Source organism: Sceloporus undulatus, chromosome 2 (genome assembly GCF_019175285.1).
Source record: "Sceloporus undulatus isolate JIND9_A2432 ecotype Alabama chromosome 2, SceUnd_v1.1, whole genome shotgun sequence".
Lineage (NCBI taxonomy): Eukaryota > Metazoa > Chordata > Lepidosauria > Squamata > Phrynosomatidae > Sceloporus > Sceloporus undulatus.
The window spans coordinates 146470475-146490436 of record NC_056523.1 but is presented as its reverse complement, the minus strand read 5'-3'; the positions used below and the strand labels follow the sequence as shown (position 1 = coordinate 146490436).

Sequence of the window (19962 nt, the reverse complement as noted above, 5' to 3'; positions counted from 1 at the left end):
TCTCTCTTCTCTCTGTTAGTCTCAAAGATGCTACAAGGTCACTTTGCATGCACAGCAGAGCCAGACTAAAATAGCTATGTCTTTAAAAATTACACTGGATCCAATGAAGGAAAGTCGGCCCTCCTTATCCACAGATTTTTCAACCCCAGATTCAAGCATCCATGGATTGAAAATATTCCAAAAAAGTATAAATTTCAAATAGCAAACCTTGATTTTCTATTTTATATAAGGGACACCATTTTGCTATGCCACTGTATTTAATGGGATTCAAGCATCCACAGATTTTGTTATCCACAGGGGGTCTTGGAACCAAACCCCAGCAGATAAGGACCCACTATATGCAGGTAGCCTCATGAATTCAAAGTTTTGTTTCCAATATCCAAATGCTGAAGTAGGCAATAGGCTGTAGTTCACTATTGTTTTGTCATCTTGACAGATCTGTCTTCTGAAACATCTGGTTTATCTGTTATTAGCCACAGGCCGTGAACTTGACAAGCAATAAACATCTAGCCTTCTCTTACCTAGATGCAGTAGCCCCATAGCCAACTGGATGCAGCCTGAGAGGAAAGCAAGCAGGATGGCATAAGTGGGGTCATGGAATGCATATGATGAGACCAATAGTGACATGATAGCTGTGGGTCCCAGTGTTACATCTTTTGAGGTGCCCAAAAAGCAGTAGACGAAGCAGCCCATGAAGGAGGAATAGAGGCCATACTGAAAGGAAGATATGAGGAAGGCCATTAGTGACTGATCATAGAGGTCTAACAGTTCTGGAACACAACAAGGACACAAAGATTGTGAAGAGCCAGCAAATAATACAACCTTTGGTTATCCCCTAGGACAGTGTGTTCCAAGCTATCTGATGTGGAAGACTGGCAAATATTTTTTCCAAATGTGCCAGGGATTGGTACCATATTTGTGCTAATTGTTTACAGTTGTTTCTTATTTTTCTGAAAACACACCAGGAACTGGCAGCCAATGGCTCATTGGAGTGCCACTGGTCTATGGAGCACCACTCTGAGTAGCACTACCTTAGAAAACTTGTAAAGCACTTTTTAAGGGAGTAGGAGGCTGAACAGACTGCCCTTTTCAGTGCCGGATTTGGGCCATGCTCCTTTTTCCACCATAGAAAGGGAGCCATAGCCGCTGATGGCGCGGCTTTTTGGCCCTCCTTTGGCACTGTGTCATCTAGACGCAATGCCAGAGGAGCACCATGACATCACTCACAGTGTGGTGGAGTGTGCAGCATCATGTCAGCATGGGGGTGAAGTTGGGGCATGTGTTGTGTGGACGGCACACCCCTACTCTGCCCTGATGCCCACCTTTATGACTGGTCTATTGAGGCTGTATGTCTCAGAATTGTTCCTCTTGAAATAACAGAAAGAAGAACCAGGACCATAAGTATTTCAGACAGACATGTAATTCCTGCTCAGCATCCTTAGAATTACCTCATAGCAGTCACAAGTGTTGAACCTTTCAGAATTCACAAGTTCTAACAACTTCTCACTCATCGCACTGGGCTTTTTTCCTTTTTTAGTATGACAACTGATTCTCTGGGCAACACTTAGCCTGCAACTCGCTACATATCTGACTAGGGATACTGGATTCAGTGGCTTAAATCCAGTAAGGAGTCCCTGCTCATTTTTAACCACTGAATCCTTGGAATTTACATAAATATTCAACTACATCATGCTATTGATTTAGTGAGTCTGTTTAGTTGGAATTGACAACTGGAATTAGTCTTTATGTCTTACTTCTGAGTAGCCATGTATAGGATTGTACATGTACAATTCTGTAGATACATAAATATATGGCTGTATCTGTGTTGGTCCCAGCTTGCATACTACAAAAATGGTCATGCATTTGAGAAGGGTATTTCTAAGCCTAGCTGTGTATAGAAGTATTCATGAGTGCTGGCTCATACAGAACTGACAAAGATATGAAAGGTATAAAAGGCACTGCTTGTCCAGAGTTCCCAGTCCATTAAGCTCAGAAAGAAAAACCATGTGGATACAGTACTGTGCCAAGTGAGAGAAGTGCTTATATGAATACATGCATGTGGCAGATTCTGGCCTAAATTCTTATGCATCCCCTAGAGCTGCCAGCTAAAGCAGAACATCCAGAATGCTGTTTGCTCAGTTTGGTACTTCACACAAAACTCCACTTATCAAGCCTGCTGGCTTCTTGCTCCTCAGTGGCTTCCATTCTTTCTAATGTCTTTGGTACCTTAATTTCCATCACAGGTTAATAAGAAACAGATGACACTGTCATACCAAGACTGCATTCGTGCTCTCTCTCTCAAAATGGAAATAACATACTGTATATATTTGTGTATATGTGTAGAAAATTTAGTCAAAAAATCGACCTAAAAATCTTTTTTTATCCACAGACCAAAGTAAGTACTGAAGCTTAATTTTATCAAAAAAGGAACCATCCCTTTCTCTGAGTAGAGTGGTGGAAGGTGAGAGTTTAGTCTATCCTGGGAGAACTTAATAGAAACACTGATCCCCTCTACTCTCTCAGAGGACCTTTGAAGGAAAGCACCAAAGAGCTGCCTCCATTTTCCTACCCAGGCATTCAAAAAGGTCAAAAGTAGTGCCACAGTGGAGGGAGTAGAGGGGGTTGGTGCTTCTTTTTGGTTTTCCCAGAATAGACCTTTCGACACTCTACTCAAAGAAGGGGGTGGTTCCTTATTTTGATAAGAGTTAGTGCTGTATTTTAACTTTTATCGAAAAAGGGAATCATCCCCTTCTCTGAGTAGAATGACAAAAGGCTTTTTTGAATACTTGGATGGGTAGATGGCAGCAGCCTCTAGATTTTACCCTCAATTTATCCACTGATCCTATCAAAATCCACAATTTTGGCCCCAAAACCTGCCCTCATCTTATACATGTAGTCGACCTATACACAGGTATAGAATGTAATCAAATTTTGTATCACTTGAAAGCACTTATCTGTTGGTCATCAGCCTCACCTGGAGTCTCCTTCCTTAGAAGTCTTTAAACAGAAGCTGGATGGCCATCTGTCAGGGATGCTTTGATTTAGATTTACTGCATGGCAGGGGGTTGGACTGGATGGCTCTTGTGGTCTCTTCCAACTCTATGATTCTATGATCTGTTCCAGGACTAGGTAGATCAAAAACCACTGGAAACCAAACTGATCCTCATGCCTTCTAAGTACATATGATTTCAAAAAATGCTGCTGGAGCATGTGTTCACCAATCAGATGCTTTCAGAAGCAGATTAAGAGAAGATGGTGACCTCACCTGCACTGGAAGACCAGCCACTGCAGCATACGCAAGAGCTTGAGGCACAACTGTCAGCCCCACGGTAAGTCCAGCAACAAAATCGAGCTGCAGCCATTGGAGCGAATACTTGGGTAGCCACCTGAGCACCGGCAGTCTCTTCTTGGCTGCTCTGCAGCATAGTCCCTGCCATTCTTGGTCTCTCTCTGCCATGGCTGCCCTCAGAATAATTCAAGTTGACTCACTTGGGATCCATCAATCCAGGCAGGATCAAAATCATTACCGGCCTTTCAGAGTCATGGAGGCAACCCATGAAGGATGGCATCTCAGGTAGTTATGGCTGGAAGAAATCAGAATTCCATGTTACTGCTGGAAGAAATGGTTTTTATTCAGAGATATGGGGGAAGAGGAGAGTTCCTTTTATGGGAAATGGTGAAGATGTTCCAACAGTTTTCTGTTTTAGTATCAACAGTACCTTGACTGATTGTGCTCAGAGGAAAGCAATGCTATGATATCCTCTGATGATTAGAAACTAATTCATATATGTGATAGAGACCAAGATGATGCTATTAGATGCTATTCGTCTTTGTGAGAACACTGTTATTTTAACACCTTAACAGTTTTCTGATTAACATTTTCAGCTGTTACGTTATGGTTTAGGTTTTGGTGTAAGCCATCTTCAATTTTACTTAATGAAAGATAGATATATTTTAAATGAATAATAAGAACTAAAAACACCAGGCTCAAAGTAAAGCAATGAATGTACCCAGAGGTAATTGAGTGTCAAATGATATTTATATATTTCTAATTGTTGCTGTTGCTGCTGCTGTTATGTGTCTTCAAGTCGTTTCTGACATACGGCGACCCCAAGGCAAACCTAATATGGGGTTTTTCTTGGCAAAGTTTGTTCAAAGGAAGTTTGTATTCCACTGAGGCTGAGAGAGTATGTCTCACCCAGTGGGTTTGCATGGCTGGTCTGGGAATCGAACCCTGGTCTCCAGAGTCCAACACGCAAACCACTACGCCACACTGACCCTATTATTATTATTATTATGAAACAAAAATCATGACAAGACGTCTATGCTAGGGAAACAGGCAAAGCAGACCATGCAGTGTTTCTCTCAAAGCAGATTAACTCTGCTTCAGTAGAAGCTACTTCTCGCTCAGAAATCTGAACCTTGTCTCCATCAACAAAATAGCAGACCGAGCCCTGAATATACTGTATTACTGGCCCACACAACCCAACGAAGTGCAGCCACAAAAAGTTATGGAAGATGTCAGGTGGGTGGGACAGTTCTCAGACTGCCTTTTTAGCAGCACACTGAACAACTGCTTACCTTGTTTATTCAGCCAGGGGTGACCTGGCAAAAGAGCAGGGAAGATAACAGAGTTTATCCTCCATAAACAAATCCATAAACAAATAGCATCAAAGGTTGGTTTGACACAGTCAATAGCCACTACAGCTTATTTCAAGGTAGCGTTGCCTATATTTGCTTAAACTACATTTATATGGGGAATAAATAAACCCCAGTGAAGCAAATTGAGTAAATATACATAGGTTGGAGCAACAGAATTGCTCCACTATTGCCACCTTGTGTATTCCCTGGATAGGGAGTTGTCTATAGCCATTTATTAAGCCAATTCCTGTTGTTCTTGGTAATCCAGTTGCTTGCCATGCTTCTAACTTCTATTTTCAACAGTATCCTTCTCTCTAAAACAGATGGTGGAAACAACAGTTTAAACAAAAACTTTACCATCTGTTGTTAACATTTAGTGAAGGTTCACAGCTGAAACTTACCTGCAAGCTCTAGCTTCTGGTCCCAAATAGTCCCAAACCATATTTCCATAACCACAGGATAACTGCATTTACTTTGGGGTAAGTAAAAGAAGTCAGTGTGGTGTAGCAGTTTGAGTGTTGGACTGTGGTGACCAGGGTTCGAATCTTTGTTTGGCCAGGGAAATCCACTGACTGACATTGGCAAATCACACTCACAACCTCAGAGGAGGGCAAAGGCAAACCCCCTCAGAACAAATTTTGCCAGGAAAACCAGTGATAGGCTTAGTTTAGGGTTACAAATGACTTGAAGGCACAAACAGCAAACAACAAACAAGTAAAACGCTCTCGGGAAATGCTGAGAGGCTACACAAAGAGGCTGGAGAACTTTTTCAGCCTGAGAGCCAAGCACTGTACTAAATAATAATAATAAATAAAACTTTAATTTATATCCCGCTTTTTGTTTCCACAATCAAAGCGGCGTACAACCTTTTAAAAATACCACCATATATACAATTCCCCCCTTAAAAAGGATTAAACAATTCCATCCATTAAAATTACAGATCATAAAAATCTAAAAACATTACTACAATAATAAAATAATAAAATAACGGTGGGCAGAGTCTTTGCTTGTATATGACTGTGGGGGAGCGTTACATGGCCGGGATCTATTCCGTGAAGGCCTGCCGGAAGAGATCTGTCTTGACAGCTTTCTTGAAGCTCTCAAGGTTGGCAATTTGACGGATCTTGTCTGGCAGGCCATTCCATAAAGTGGGAGCAATCGCGGAAAAAGTCCTCTGGGAGGTTGCCGTCAATCTGGTCTTTGTGGACTGCAACAAATTCCTCTTGGAGGATCTGAGGGTACGGGGCGGATTATACGGAAGGAGGCGATCCCTTAAGTAGGTTGGGCCAAAGCCATGGAGGGCTTTAAAGGTAATGACCAACACCTTGTACTGTGCCTGGAATCGAATAGGCAGCCAGTGGAGTGATTTCAATATAGGTGTAATATGGTCACTCCTAGTTGTTCATGTAATCAATCTGGCTGCCATATTCTGCACCAGTTGAAGTTTCCAGACTAGGCACAAGGGTAGCCCCATGTAGAGTGCATTGCAAAAAATCAAGTCTTGAGGTTACCAGCGCATGTACTACAGTTTCAAGGTCACCCTGTTCCAGGAAAGGGCGCAGCTGGCGTAACAGCCGAAGCTGATAACAGGCACTCATGACCATTGCATTCTCCTGATTCCTCATCTGAAGCAATGGGTCAAGAAGCACCCCTAAGCTGCGAACACAGTCCTTCGAGGAGAGCGTGAGCCCCTCTAGGACTGGAGGTTGCAGCCCGATACCTGGTTTGGGGGCCCCTACCATAAGTACTTCCTTTTTGTCTGGATTCAGCTTGAGCTTGTTTTCCCTCATCCAATCCATTACTTCTGCAAGACATTGATTGAGGGGAGAAATGCCATCTGTCGTCATTGCTGATGACTGAGACATGGAGAAGTATATTTGGGTGTCATCAGCATATTGATACCACCCTGCTCCATGTCTATGGATGATTTCTCCCAGTGGCTTCATAGAGATGTTGAATAAGGCAGGCTGAGTCTCCCTTCTCCAGAATGCCGAAACCTGAATGACTCCAAAATCCAAAGCTGACCCCATGGGTGGCTGAAACAGTGACATCTTTGCTTTCTGATGTCTCAGTGTACGCTGTACACAAACTTTGTTTCATGCATAAAGTAACAATAAAATGACCTTCAGGCTATGATTACAGATGCTGGCGAAAGGTCAGGAATAAGCTCTTCTAGAACATGGCCACAGAGCCTGAAAAACCCAGAACAAACTACGGAGGCCGGCCATGAAGGCCTTTGGCTTCACATAGGATTACAGAGTCTGTATGAAAATAAATACATGTCATGCTTAGACTTGGGTCCCTCTGCAAGATTTGTGCCAAGATGTTCCATGATTTGGGAATCCAAACCCTCTGGGCAAGGTTTCCTCAGGGGAGGAGGCCGAGAGAGTGGGACTTATCGCCCAAGGCACTCGGTGGGTTTCAGGGCTGAGCTGGGAAGTGAACCCTGGTCCCCAGAGTCCTTTAGACCAACACTTAAGCCTCTACCCAGTTTAGTTTTAACCAAAACCCAACCAAAAAGACAACAACCACAACCACAACCAGCGCCGCCTTAGGGGTGCGACTCCCCCCCGCCGGTCCAAAAGACACACTGCAGAAATAATCCAGTTTGAGGCCGCTGTAACTTCCCCGGCTCAGTGCTAGGGATTCTGGGAAGTGTCGCCTTGTCAGACCCTGAGCCTTCTCTGCCGGAGAGAGAGAGAGAAAGCCCTGGCGCCAGGAAGAACTACGCTTCCCAGGGCTCCCTAGTCAATAAATCCGCAGGACTCCTCAGCATGGGGCTAAAGCGGTCTGGAACCGGGTTACATTTCCTCAGTGTGGACGGCACCCGAGGCCTGCCTCCCTCTCCTGAGCCCCTTTTGCCCCTGACTCACCCCCGGAGGATCCCAGGCGATCCCTCCTGGACCCGGTCCCTGGAGGACGGAGGAGGGCCCCTCTCCTCATGTGATCCGCCCGGGGAAGGAGGAGGAGGAGGAGCAGCAGCGGGGAGGAGGAGGAGGCAGGCCTGGGGCTGTCCCTCTCTCTGTCTCCGGCGCTGCAGAGCCTCCGTCGCCATGCCTCCTCCTCCTCCTCCTCCTCCTCCGCCTGCCTTGCGGGGCCGGGGGGCAGCAGCGGGGCCCCTCCTGCTCCTGCTCCTGCTCCTGGGGGGCCTCTGCTGGGCCTCGGGGGCCCCGGGCGGAGCTCGCAACGTGCTCCTGGTCGTGGGTGAGCCAGCGGGGAGACCGGGGCCCCTTGGGCTTCTGGTCCTCCTTTTCCAGGACGCCAGGCCCTCCAGCCCCGCCTCCTCGGGGCCTGCGAGGCTGAGAGAGTGTGACCTGTTGCCCAAGGCCACCCAGTGGGCCTCCAGGGCTGGGGAATGATTCCAACCCCGGTCTCCAGAGTCACTCAGTCAAACACTGAGACCACTAGGCCGCAATGGCTCTCTAACAACAGTGACGTTTGTGCAGAGATACAGCCCTGGAGTCAGTCTCTGGAGTCAGTGCCAGAGAGACTGTGTCACACCTTTCAGACTCACTGAAAGAAAGAAAGAAAGAAGTGGGCAGCAGGAGCTTTCCTAGACTAAAGTCTACTTCCTCAGATGCATTTGGCACATGGGAATAAGAGGGAATGCAATGGCTTGTGAGATTCTAACTTTTGTGCTCAGTTGTCTATCTTTGCATTTTAGGATATTTTCTAGTTCCTTCATAGCCATCCTCCCCATTCTTAATCTTCTGATTTCCTGACTGCAATCCTCATTTCTATCAGTGTTTGATCCCAGCTATGGCCATTCTTTTACTATTTCTATTTCTTCATTGTTTAGGTTGAACTTGTGAAGGTCCTCGGTGGTCATTATTTTGGTTTTATGTTCAACGTTAAGCCTGTCTTTGCACTTTCTTCTTTGATCTTCCTTAGAAGGTATTCCAGGTCTGGGAGGTTTTCTGCTGCTAGTATTATGGTGTCATCTGCATATCTTAGAGATCCCTCCTCCTATTTTCACTCCTCCTTCTTCTGTGTCCAAGCCTGTGTTTCTTTTAATACATTCTGCATACCAGTTGAACAGATAGGGTGACAGGATACTAGCCTTGTCTGGTCTTTTTGGCAATTGGGAACCATTCTGTTTCTCCTTGTTCTGTTCTTACAGTCGCCTCTTGTCCTGAGTACAGATTCCTCAGCAGGACTATCAGATGTGTTGGTACTCCCATGTCTTTAAGGGCATTCCATAGACCTTTATGATCTATGCAGTCAAAGGCTTTGCTATAAAGTGCTGCTGTCGGCCCCTTTGGGAAGAAAGAAGACATTTCCTGTTGACTTTCTGCCTACCCTACTGCCATACTGTTATTAGTGTTAGTAGTAGTAGTATTAGTATTCCACTTTTTCACTAGGAATCAAAGCAGATGCCAACAGTATGATTAAAACATCAAACAATTAAAAATTACAATTAAAAAACCCCATAACCCCAACCCTCCCCCCCCAAACATAAAAACAGTAATGACCCCATAAAAAGTTATTGGCTGCCAGGAAACAATGCAACCCTATACATAAGGGTGGGGATTATATGACCCTACAGATATTGTTGAACTGCAACTCCTAGCATTCCTCACCAGTGACTGTCCTGGTTGGGCTGCTGGGACTTGCAGTCCAGCAACATTTGGAGGGCTGCATGACTCTCACCCTTAGTATACAGAGACACTCAAGATGTAAGACAGCCTCTCATGACCTGGTGCCCCTAGGCTACAACTCCCAGGATGCCAGCAGTAGCTGGAGCTTATGGGAGTTGAAAGCCCCAAATATCATAAATTAGCAACTAAGCAATAAACACCATGAAGGATTATCTAGAGATCTTGTCAGTGGCACTCAGGTGAATGGTTCTAGCCATTCCTGGCAGTTGTGTGGTGAAATATGCCAATATTATCAAATAGAGGGGTGGGATCATGTGTGTGTCTCCCAACACACACAGCTTTGGCCTGTTGAACCAGCATTATGTGAGACTGGTGTGATGCACCTACTCTCTAAAGTTCCTCCTCTCTCTCTCTAGTTGAGTTAAGGGAGCCTCTGGGCCTGTTGGAACCACTTGGGCGGGCTACACACCGCCGCTTTGCGGCGGTCTGCCGCCGCCGCCAGAAGGTCCGCGGGGGAGCCGGAGCCTATAGACGGCCCGACTCCCGCGCGGACCTTTTTTTTTTTTTTTTTTTTTTTTTTTTTTTCTGCGTCGCGTTTGCGACGTAGCGAGGCGCCAGGGGCGCGCTCGCTACGTCAGCAGCGGCGCGACGCGTCTGGACGCTGTGCGTCCGATGCGTAAAGATGGCGCCGGCCATGTAGAAAGGCCGGCGCCATCTTGTACGGACGGAGTCCGTACGAGGCCCAGGGGCGTCTAAAAGAGACGCCCCTTTTTTAAAATGGGACGTCCTCCGGACGTCCCAAAGGGCCGTCTGGAAAGCCCCTTGGTGACTCACATTCCCCAGCTACATTTTCAGCTGTGATTCAATGGATCCTTTTGTTAGATCATTGGAGGGACAGTGCACCTTGTGTATGTATTTAGACGTTACAGTTAGAACACATTCTGCAATATATTGTGTATCCTAATTTCCTCCAGGAAAGTTAAGGGCTCTTCCCCACCCCACTTGATCCTCAGAAACAAACCTGTGAAGTACATTGAAGGAGAGAGAGAGAATTAACTGATCCAAAGTCACCTAGTCCAAAACACACTGCAGAAATAATCCAGTTTGAGACCCCCTTTACCTGCCCTGGCTTAGTACTAGGGAATCCTGGGAATTGTAGTTTGATGTGGCATCAGAGTGCTCTGACACAGAAGGCTAAATGTCTCAGAAAACTGCAGTTCCCAGAATTCCCTAGCAATGAGCCAGGGCAGTTAAAGCAGTCTCAGACTGGATTATTTCTGCAGTGTGTTTTGGACCCTTTTATAGCTCGGTGAAGACTGGATCTCCCAAATCATGATCCAGCATTCTAACGGCTCTGCTACAATGGCTCTTAGGTAGGGTACAATTAATGGTATTTGTGATTTCAGGGTTTTAGGGGTTTAACCTCCCAGCAATGTTAGGCTCTGCCAGGATGACAGAATTCAATCCAACAGCTAGAGAATCATAACAAATATTCATAGGCAATAGTGTTGGGGTTGCAGCTGCTATGCGGAGAGTAATCTTACAGTCTGTTGCTTGATCTTCCTCTTCCATGGCAGCGGACGATGGCGGTTTCGAGAGTGGAGTGTACAACAACACAGCCATTGATACCCCACACCTGGATGCCTTAGCCCAGCGCAGTTTGATCTTTCGAAATGCCTTCACCTCTGTCAGTAGCTGTTCTCCTAGCCGGGCCAGCATCCTGACAGGCCTGCCCCAGGTAACACCTGCTAAATGGGAATGAAGAAAATGCCAGTGCTGAGAAACCATTTGGTTCTGCTCTGTGACCTTATTGCCTGCCCGTTGGACACTGTGTCTTGCTCGTGTTACAAATGATTTCTCTTTCTTCACAGCACCAAAATGGCATGTATGGATTGCACCAAGATGTGCATCACTTCAACTCCTTTGATAGTGTTCGGAGCCTCCCCCTGCTGCTCAGCCAGGCAAGGATCCGGACTGGTAAGTTGCTGAGAAGAGCAGATTTCTTCCAAGCCACCCTCCCTTAATTATACTAGAACCCCAAATACCCTCCTGTTCTGAGCTGGCCCTTAAGCATGCTCACATTCCTAAAGTATTCTTTTCTTTGCAATCAAATATGAACATTAATTAAGAAACGGTTATTTTGAATTCTGCTCTATTCTGTTCTCTTGTTTATAACATGCCTTGGTGCAGTTGATTTTATATAGACTAAGCTCCAGAGCTGTACATAGATGAGTAAAGGGGAAGGTAGAAGGTATATGTGATTTATCTCCTGACATGTAAATTTTGACTGTAAGCTACTATGGGGCATAAAACTTCTATCTGATTATGGTTCTGTAAAAAGCTCTTTGTATCCTAGAAACTGTGGATTATATCGTCCTCCAGGTGTTGTTCAACTACAGTTGTTCAAACCTATAAGCTGTAGCCAACATAACTGGTGGTGAGGGATGGCTATAGTCCAACAACATGTAGTGGGGCACATAGCATTCATCCCAAATACATAAAGGAAAAAATAGCATAGGGACCTAGGCATGCATGTGCCAAACTTATACCCAACATTGCTTCTTCCAATTCTGACCTTTGCCCATTCAGTATAACCTTTCAAGGGATGATTATAAATACGTTCAGCTGGACATTCTTAAAATCACGCTTGAGAACTCCATGTTTAACATACAAAAGCCAAGACTGGGCAGAGTTGGGATGTTCAGATGCTTCCTACTCACTTTATGCCCTCATTTTATTCAGAAAGAATGCCTGAACAGGGTTGGAATAATTTAAAAACTGGGAGTGGGATACCTTGGGTCCTGGCAAAAGCCTCCCATTTAAAAAGAAGTGAGATCTAAAATATCACCAGTCTAGAATGACAGTCAATAGTTTTGAACAACAAATCTTTTTTTCTTTTTTGTTGCAAATGTACTTTTATTTTATTTCCAGTATCAATAATGCTATTAAGAGTTTGTCCTAAACTTGTGAGTTTAGGAATGACCTGTCTTAAGACATCAGTAACCTTGTGGAAGATTGATCTGAAATAAAATGGCTGCAGAAAGCTGGGCAGTGCACGATGTGTCAGAATACTGGAGGAGTATAAAGTGTTATATCAGCTTTTCAGTATTCCTGTCTCTGATGGGTTGTACATGTTCTTCTGCTGCAGGAATCATTGGAAAGAAACATGTCGGGCCCGAGGCAGTGTATCCCTTTGACTTTGCCTACACTGAGGAGAATGGCTCCGTCCTTCAAGTAGGAAGGAACATCACTCGAATCAAACTACTTGTTCGGAAATTCCTCCACAGTCAGGATGAGAAGTAAGATTTCATTGCCTGGGCTGGCTGGGATTAATTTTATTGGATCACTTTCTTCAGCGCCTGTGTACCTGTTGGAAGAGGGCGTTCAGGCATTTGAGGAGTCTCACCTCTCACTCACATTCAGGAGTTTGCTGCAGGGAAATTGGTGCAAGCCGGAGTGGCAAAATTGAGAATTTGGGACTTTGTCACACAAGGCAGGTAAATCTAGATGACAGTGTCTTTCGCTGGGCAGTGTGTGATGTGTTATATATCACATGGCATCATTCCTCTTCTGTTGTTCTCTTGCTGGGAGGCTGTTTTGAAAGCATTTCTTTTTATTAATACAAAACTCCATTAATAATCTGCTTTTCCTGCTACTGTTTCTAGTACAATAATTCAGTTCTGCTTTAATGTTGATTTTGGGTGGTCAGGGGGTGGACAGTGGTCATGCCTTGGGTGTGGTTTTCCTCTCGGTTTGGGATGGCAAAGTAACCAAGAAGCTTGTAAACTTTTTTTTGGGGGGGGGGGGGGGTTTGGTCTATAGAAAAAAAAAATCCAGTGGCAAATGACCATCCCCACCCCCAACTGGGGCTTTTCAGAAAAGCTGAGAAGGTAAAACTTTGCTCACTGCCTCTCCATCCTTTTTCCATCTGCATAGCCCAGTTCCAGAATCCCTGTCTCCTTATTGTGTGTGTGTGTGTGTGTGTGTGTGTGACACAAACATACACAACCTGGAAATGTAAGTGGAAAAGAGTCTTATAGTTTAAATAAGCATTTCATTTGACCCTGTTCTGCCCATTCTTGTTGCTTAGAGCTTGAGAGTTGATTATTTATTATTTTATTTAGAGTATTTATACCCCACCCTTCAGCCACAAAGGCTCCCAGCGCAGTTTACAAATAGTTAATTTGTCAGTTCCCTTCCCTCAGTCTTACACAAGGAAAAAGGAATGGTGGTGGAGGGTGTTTACATCCAACATACTGCTAGTTCTTCTCTCCCTCTGAGGCCATGGCAGTGGCAGTTGGGATGGAAGGGAGGGCCTTTCATTTGCTTCTGATTAAATGCTGGCAGATTAAAGCCAGCAGCTAGTTTAGTCTGATCCATCCTAAATAAGGAAGCCCCACCACCACCACCACCATAAAAAGAGGCAGAAGACTGGGAAGCTATTTTTCTTCTGTACTGTGATAAATGACTTTTTAAACATCATACTATTTTCATTTCATTTATATTTCTGTGTATAAAAGGCATGTCTGTGGCTTAATTAAAAAGATAAACGATTCTAATCAAATGAGAAAGTGGGAGTGACCATCAGAGAAATGAAGCCAAATTAGGAAAAGGTGCAGGAACAGGGGATATTGGGTGGGCAATCCCAAATACTGTGACTGATAAGTTTTTAGTGCAAATGAAGTTTGCAGTCCTGGAAAGGTTCCTATGATGCAAAAGGGAAGAGAGCAACTCCCATTGCACAGATCGCTCTTCTGTCCTTATCGTGATCAGACTATAATAAACCTCGCGTTATCCTGTCAGTGAAGTGCAATTGTCCTATCATTAGTATTAATGGGCTATTTCGTTATTCAAAAATGAAGGGAAATGATGGGACAATTCCACCTCACTGACAGGACGACGGTATCAGCACGATGTCATCAGAAAGTTTTTCTTTTTAAAAAAAAATTTTATTATCCAAAAAAAATAGAAAATATACACAACAAATAGTCATGAACAACATAAAAATAATACATACATATAACAATCAACAGATCACATACTATAAACACATTTTTAGAAATACTATACAAAAAATCATTTTCATCACTTCCACTCATCAGAAAGTCTTTCGCATGATTGTGGATGGGATAATGTCCGGATAAGCATGACGTCGTTTGCAAGTCTTTCGCCGATGGGACAAGGACACCCTTTTTACCCTGTGTGATAATCTCCAATACTTTTATAGCAGAAGAAGGGCTTGGTGTAATGAGATCCTTGGTTGCTGGGGAGGAGTTCATGGTGAATAGTGGACCAGTGCTGAGGAGCAGAAAAACTGAGGGGAATTGCTTCTTCTGGTAGCCTCTAGGAGTGGCAGTTCTCCTCTTTAATACATGTTTTGCATAACCAGAAAACCAGTGGCACTCTGTACAGCTCTTAAGATTCCAGATATAGGAATTTGGCCTCCAGTTTAGCCACAGCTATCTAGCCCTGCTGTAGATGAACAACTGATGATAGTACCCACACCTCTTCTGAATTCACTTTTAGGCCCTTTTTCCTCTATGTTGCCTTCCATGATCCTCATCGCTGTGGCCATTCCCAACCCCAGTATGGAGCCTTCTGTGAGAAATTTGGCAACGGAGAGCCTGGAATGGGCTGGATCCCAGACTGGAAACCCCAGCAGTACAGCCCAGAGCAAGTGCAGGTGAGACATGGAGTATGTTCCTCCATCTGAAGTCCAGGTTGGCCACATGTTGCAGGCATGCTTCAGAGAGCAATATCCCTCCATTTTCCTCAGTGCCAAACTGGGTGTTTGAATCACTGAACAATGGTTGGTCAGCTCCAGTGTCCAGGATATTCCCCCACCTGCTCCAGTTTTCAGATAGTTTTCTTAGCTTTTGTTTTCTTAGTTTTCTTTCAACTGTAGCTTCTAGTAATGGTTGCTTTTGCTTTCTGCCCTCAGGTCCCATATTTTGTGCAGGATACACCAGCTGCTCGAGCAGATTTGGCTGCTCAGTACACAACCATTGGGCGCATGGATCAAGGTAGGCCAGGGCTGCAGTACTGGGTTTTGACTTGGCAGAGTACATTGTTTCCTGGGACATCACTTGGCAGCTCCAGAGACTCACCCTCCTTTACATCCTTAGTTCTCAAATCAGTATCTTTCTACCATGCATATATCTCCAGTTAATAATCAAGGATAAATCTCCCTTATGAACTAGCACATGCTCTGAGATCTGCTGGGGAGGCCCTTCTCTCTGCCCCACCTTTCGCACAGGTATACCTGGTGGGAACACAGCAGAGGGCCTTCTCACTGGCTACCCTCAGGCTCTGGAACTCTCTTCCCAAAGTAGTTAGACTGGCACCATCCATACTTTTTTTTCTCAGACGGAGACTTTTCTATTCTAACAGGCATTTGATGAGGAATGATATAACACCAATCTTACACAGTGTGCTGGATATTTCTAATTGCTGTGTTGGTGTATATGTGTGTTAATGTATGTTTTAATCTTGTTTTAATTTTTTCCTGATTGTTTAATTATGTTTAGCTTTGTATTTTGTGCATTTTTAACATTTTTTTGTAAACTGCTTTGAGTCCCAATTTCGGGGGGAGGGGGAGCAGGATATAAATAAATAAATAATGTTATTCCCAGATAAGCACTACAGAAAGGCAGTCTTTTCTTTCTTTTTTTCTTTTTTTGTAAGATTGAGTGGTGGTGGTGTGGTGGTGGAGTCCAAGCTCTTATCTTTGATCAGTGATGAGGTCCTTCCCACAGCTCAGTGCTACAGAAAGGACAGAAGAACTGGTGGGCCAAAAAAGATTCCCCATCCTTGAGGTAGACAGAGACTACCTACATGCAGGACTGGAATTATCTTGCTGTTAAAATGCAGTAAGATTCATGGAATGTTTTATAGTGAGGTGTATTTTTATTTACACATTTGGCTTAGAATTGAGTATTTCATAAGAATGAAAAGCTACCACTGTGCTCTAAGGAAATGAATGGGGCATTCTCTTCAGTAAAGCAAAATAGTGTACGGCACAAACATACATGTAGTACTTACAATGGATTTTAGACTTTCAGGAAGCCTTGATGTTCATGTGGATTTTTTGATACGGTTTTTAGATATACTGTAAAAAGCAAAACAGTATTTCGTATCTCAGGCCTAGAGAGAAAATCTCTCCATGAAGTCTTCATTATCCAAAGTAGTTAATTGTTAGTGAGACTAGATTACCCCAATTACATGAAAATGTGAACAGGTGAGGAACTGAAGATTTGAAAGATCCTGGGTTTCTGAAAGAGCAAGCTCCATTCACTTCTGAGATAGGGATTCTGAAGGTGTTTCCTCTCACACAGGTACAGGTTACAAATGAGTTGAACATGGGTGCTGGATACTTCTGTACAGTGGCCATTTAATTCTCTTTCTGTGGGATGTGCAGGCATTGGTCTTATTCTGGAGGAACTACGGAGTGCTGGCTTCCACAACAGCACACTTGTCATCTACACTTCAGACAATGGTATCCCCTTCCCCAGTGGCAGAACTAACCTGTACTGGTCAGGCACAGCTGAACCTCTCCTTGTGTCCTCGCCAGAGCATCCAGCACGCTGGGGTCAATTTAGCAATGCCTATGCCAGCTTATTGGGTAAGATCTGCTGAGACATGGATTGTGCATTTACACTGTGGAGAAACCTTAGAAGTGGTGGAAACAACTTTGGTTATTGTGGGGTAATTTAAGCTTCCTAAGGCTTCAACCTTTGCTAAGGAAACAAAAATATTAAATGTCAAAAATGTCAAAGCCAAGCCTGTTAGGGTCTAGATTTAAATTAGCAGAGTAGCAGAAATGTGCTCTTGTCTAACCACTTCCCTAAGAACTGAGACTGATTCCCAAAACAACACAAATAGCTTGAAGTTCAAACAAAAGTTGACTAATGGCTTTAATCTATATTTACATAGAAGCTATATTCTAATATAGCTAGTGAACAGTTTAGGTAAAAAGAAATATTTATCTCATCATCTTTCCAAAGAATGTTGAGAGAGGAGGAAGATGGAAAACATGCAGTTCAGTTGAGAATCTTTGAGAGAGAATTTCTGTTAGTCCCAAAGGGGGAGTGACCTAAGTCATATGGTTAGTTTGAATGAGAGAAGGGGGAAGAATTTGCATGCAGGAAATTCCTATCTAAGGAGGGTGAAAGAGAAGGCAAAAATCTTCCAGCAGTTATTCTGACCATTATGAAATGGCTTCCCTCTCTTGTGTTCATCTCTTTCTATGTTCTTACAAGACCATTCTTTTCAGAACAACAGAAGAGAGAGTTCTCATTCTTTCATTCTGACTCAGTAGAAGAGTTTAATACTGACTTGAAAAGTCAGATTCTATAAATGACAGATATTACCATGTTTTCTTCCTCCTATTGTCTTTACATCCTGTCTCACATGAGTGGCAGAAGAGGGAAATAAGCTGTAGAGAAGGGGGCAGTCAGAGTAAGTTACAGTTGTGTTTACAATTCGTTTCTGACTTATGGCAACCTTAAAGCAAAACTATCACATACCGAGTCCTAATGTGATGTAATGACCATAAGACTTTTATTAACTAGTATTAACTAGCATTTACTTTATTAACTAGTACTGAGATTTTGATGCATAGTGCCAAAGTAAAAGATAAGGATTTGGAATTAGAACTGGCTTTAAGCAATCTGTAACTAAATGAGATGATTCATTTCCAAGTAGTTTCCTGAAGTTGTATGTCATTGGCTGGAACCATGGACTTTTTCCAAGATTCAGGAGCATCCAACCTAGCCAATAACTTACTAAGGTGCTCTACAGACGAGTGCAATGGGATGCCGTCGTTATGGGCGAGGGGCAGCGTTTCCAGCGCCCCTCACACGTGATGAGGGCGTCAAAATGGCGGTGCCCTGTACAGATGGGCACTGCCATTTTGACGCAACAGATGCTTAGCGTCCGCATGTTGTGACACCATTGTGATGTCGCAAGTGTGCCATTGGCGCACTGCGGCATCACAATCGCGTCGCAAAAAGAACCCATTTTTGCGGGGGTTTTTTGCTGCATGAGGAAGCCACTCAGTTTGCCTGCTGCAGCTTCCTCGCGCAACAAGACAAGGCGTGGGCAGACTGCCCTTTTTTGGGTGGTCTGTACCCCACCTAAATTATTAAAGTATCGAAGATTATAGTCCTGCCCCTGCCTCAGATACACCTCATTGATGCATTTCCTTTCCCCACTCTCTGCAGATATCACCCCCACCATTCTGGATTGGTTCTCTGTGCCATATCCCAGCTACAGCCTCTTTGGAAAGCGACTGGTGCAACTCACTGGGAAGTCATTGCTGCCAGCGCTGTCTTCGGAGCCACCATGGGCAACTGTGTTTGCAAGCCAGAGCCTCCATGAGGTGACCATGCACTACCCCATGCGGGCTGTACAGCGGGGGGCCTTGCGCTTCATTCACAATCTGCAGAACCGCACTGCCTTTCCCATCGACCAAGACTTCTATGTTTCACCCACCTTCCAGGACCTGCTGAACAGGACCCAGGCAGGGCAGCTCACTCACTGGAACAAGACCCTGCACAGTTACTACTACCGGGAACGCTGGGAGCTATATGATCACAGTATTGACCCCACTGAGAGCCACAATGTAGCTTCTGACTCCCGCTATGCCCAGGCTCTTGAGGAGCTCCAAGGGCTGCTGCTGAAATGGCAGTGGGAAACAGATGACCCCTGGGTCTGTGTGCCTGATGGAGTCCTGGAGGATAAGCCCAGCCCCCAGTGTCGCCCACTCCATAATGAACTGTGATTTTATTCTTCCTTCCTCTTGGTGATGACTACTAACTTCCTCATTTGGAAGGGAGACAACAGGAAAAGATCTCTTGTAAATCAAATCTGTTCGCGTAAAACATGCAACTGCTGCAGTTTCCAGAGCCTAAATGGTGGTGAGTTAATGAGTGGAGGAAGGGCCAGAGTCAAATGCAAAAGCACGATTGCTACCCACAGCAGGGGAAATTAAGCCTGTCAGCATTTTAATTACGACCTATGCATACACTATCTTATCCTGTATCCTCAAAATATTTGATGCCAAAGCAGTACCCCAAAGTACCCAATGGAGGACTCAGTAGCTGGTCTGCCCAATAACACAACTAGCTGTGGGATGACAAGGTGGGCTGGTCTCATCCCGATTATGGTCAACGAACATGTCTTTGACAGGATTAAGTCTGAAGGTATTCAGAAGAACCCTTAGTTTAGCCTTTTCCCAGGATAGTTCTGCCTCAGAACACACATAAGGCAGACACTGAAGAGATATTCATTATGAAGCATCCAGCATCTTAGCATGCTAAGAGAAGGCAAATCTAAAAGAGCCTTTGCAATTGTGTAAGTTTATGAAACAACTTGTCAGAAGCAGCCAGATGGAACTGGCTTTTTTAACATGCAAGTTCTAGCACAGCTGAAAATAATATTTTTGGAACAATTGAAATAAATAAATTGTCTTGGTGCTGATGCTAGTTTGCCTGATTGTGGTTGCATAGCATGGAAAACAACTAAATTGTAGAGACTACAATTTTTTTTTATTTATGCATTATACTGTATTGAAAAGTATGTGTCTACTTCGAGATTTTAGTGCAATTCTTTACATGTCTTCTAAGAAGTAACCCTGAGTTGTGGGGTTTACTTCCAAGTATAGTGTATGTGAAGTTACATCCTAATAGATGGTATAGTATCTATACTACATTAACTGAAATTT

General features: G+C 44.1%; 2 protein-coding genes across 8 annotated transcripts in view; one reads left to right on the top strand and one right to left on the bottom strand.

Moving 5' to 3' along the window:
- The window catches only part of SLC26A11 (solute carrier family 26 member 11), a 32292-nt gene extending 24663 nt beyond the window's left edge, over positions 1 to 7629 (bottom strand). The window contains exons 1-3 of one of the 5 annotated variants that reach the window (XM_042449426.1): positions 7515 to 7629; positions 3266 to 3584; positions 522 to 714 (exon numbers count right to left, since the gene is read on the bottom strand). In XM_042449426.1, coding sequence (XP_042305360.1) covers positions 522 to 714; positions 3266 to 3457 — 385 coding nt within the window. In that variant the 5' untranslated portion in view covers positions 3458 to 3584; positions 7515 to 7629. Of the gene's footprint in view, positions 1 to 521; positions 715 to 2974; positions 3585 to 7514 lie in introns of those variants that run through there. The other 4 variants (XM_042449424.1, XM_042449428.1, XM_042449425.1 and 1 more) reach the window with 4 other exon arrangements.
- A 38-nt stretch (positions 7630 to 7667) lies between these two features.
- SGSH (N-sulfoglucosamine sulfohydrolase) lies at positions 7668 to 19947 on the top strand. 3 transcript variants are annotated; one of them, XM_042449429.1, is made up of 8 exons: positions 7668 to 7845; positions 10817 to 10977; positions 11111 to 11216; positions 12388 to 12538; positions 14766 to 14922; positions 15181 to 15262; positions 16657 to 16860; positions 18461 to 19947. In XM_042449429.1, the coding sequence occupies exons 1-8, from the start codon at positions 7695 to 7697 to the stop codon at positions 19018 to 19020; spliced, it is 1572 nt and encodes a 523-aa protein (XP_042305363.1). In that variant the 5' UTR covers positions 7668 to 7694; the 3' UTR covers positions 19021 to 19947. The 3 variants fall into 3 exon arrangements, with proteins under 3 accessions (XP_042305363.1, XP_042305365.1, XP_042305364.1); XM_042449431.1 differs by lacking the exon at positions 18461 to 19947 and adding an exon at positions 17487 to 17681; XM_042449430.1 differs by lacking the exon at positions 7668 to 7845 and adding an exon at positions 7864 to 8259.
- The last annotated feature ends 15 nt before the right edge of the window (positions 19948 to 19962 follow it).

Bases quoted from the DNA above. Each gene is read 5' to 3' on its own strand.
- SGSH (XM_042449429.1), top strand. From the start codon at position 7,695: ATGCCTCCTCCTCCTCCTCCTCCTCCTCCGCCTGCCTTGCGGGGCCGG. The intron at 12,539-14,765 runs GTAAGATTTCAT...ATTCACTTTTAG, and splicing joins CTCCACAGTCAGGATGAGAA to GCCCTTTTTCCTCTATGTTG. The intron at 14,923-15,180 runs GTGAGACATGGA...TTCTGCCCTCAG, and splicing joins ACAGCCCAGAGCAAGTGCAG to GTCCCATATTTTGTGCAGGA.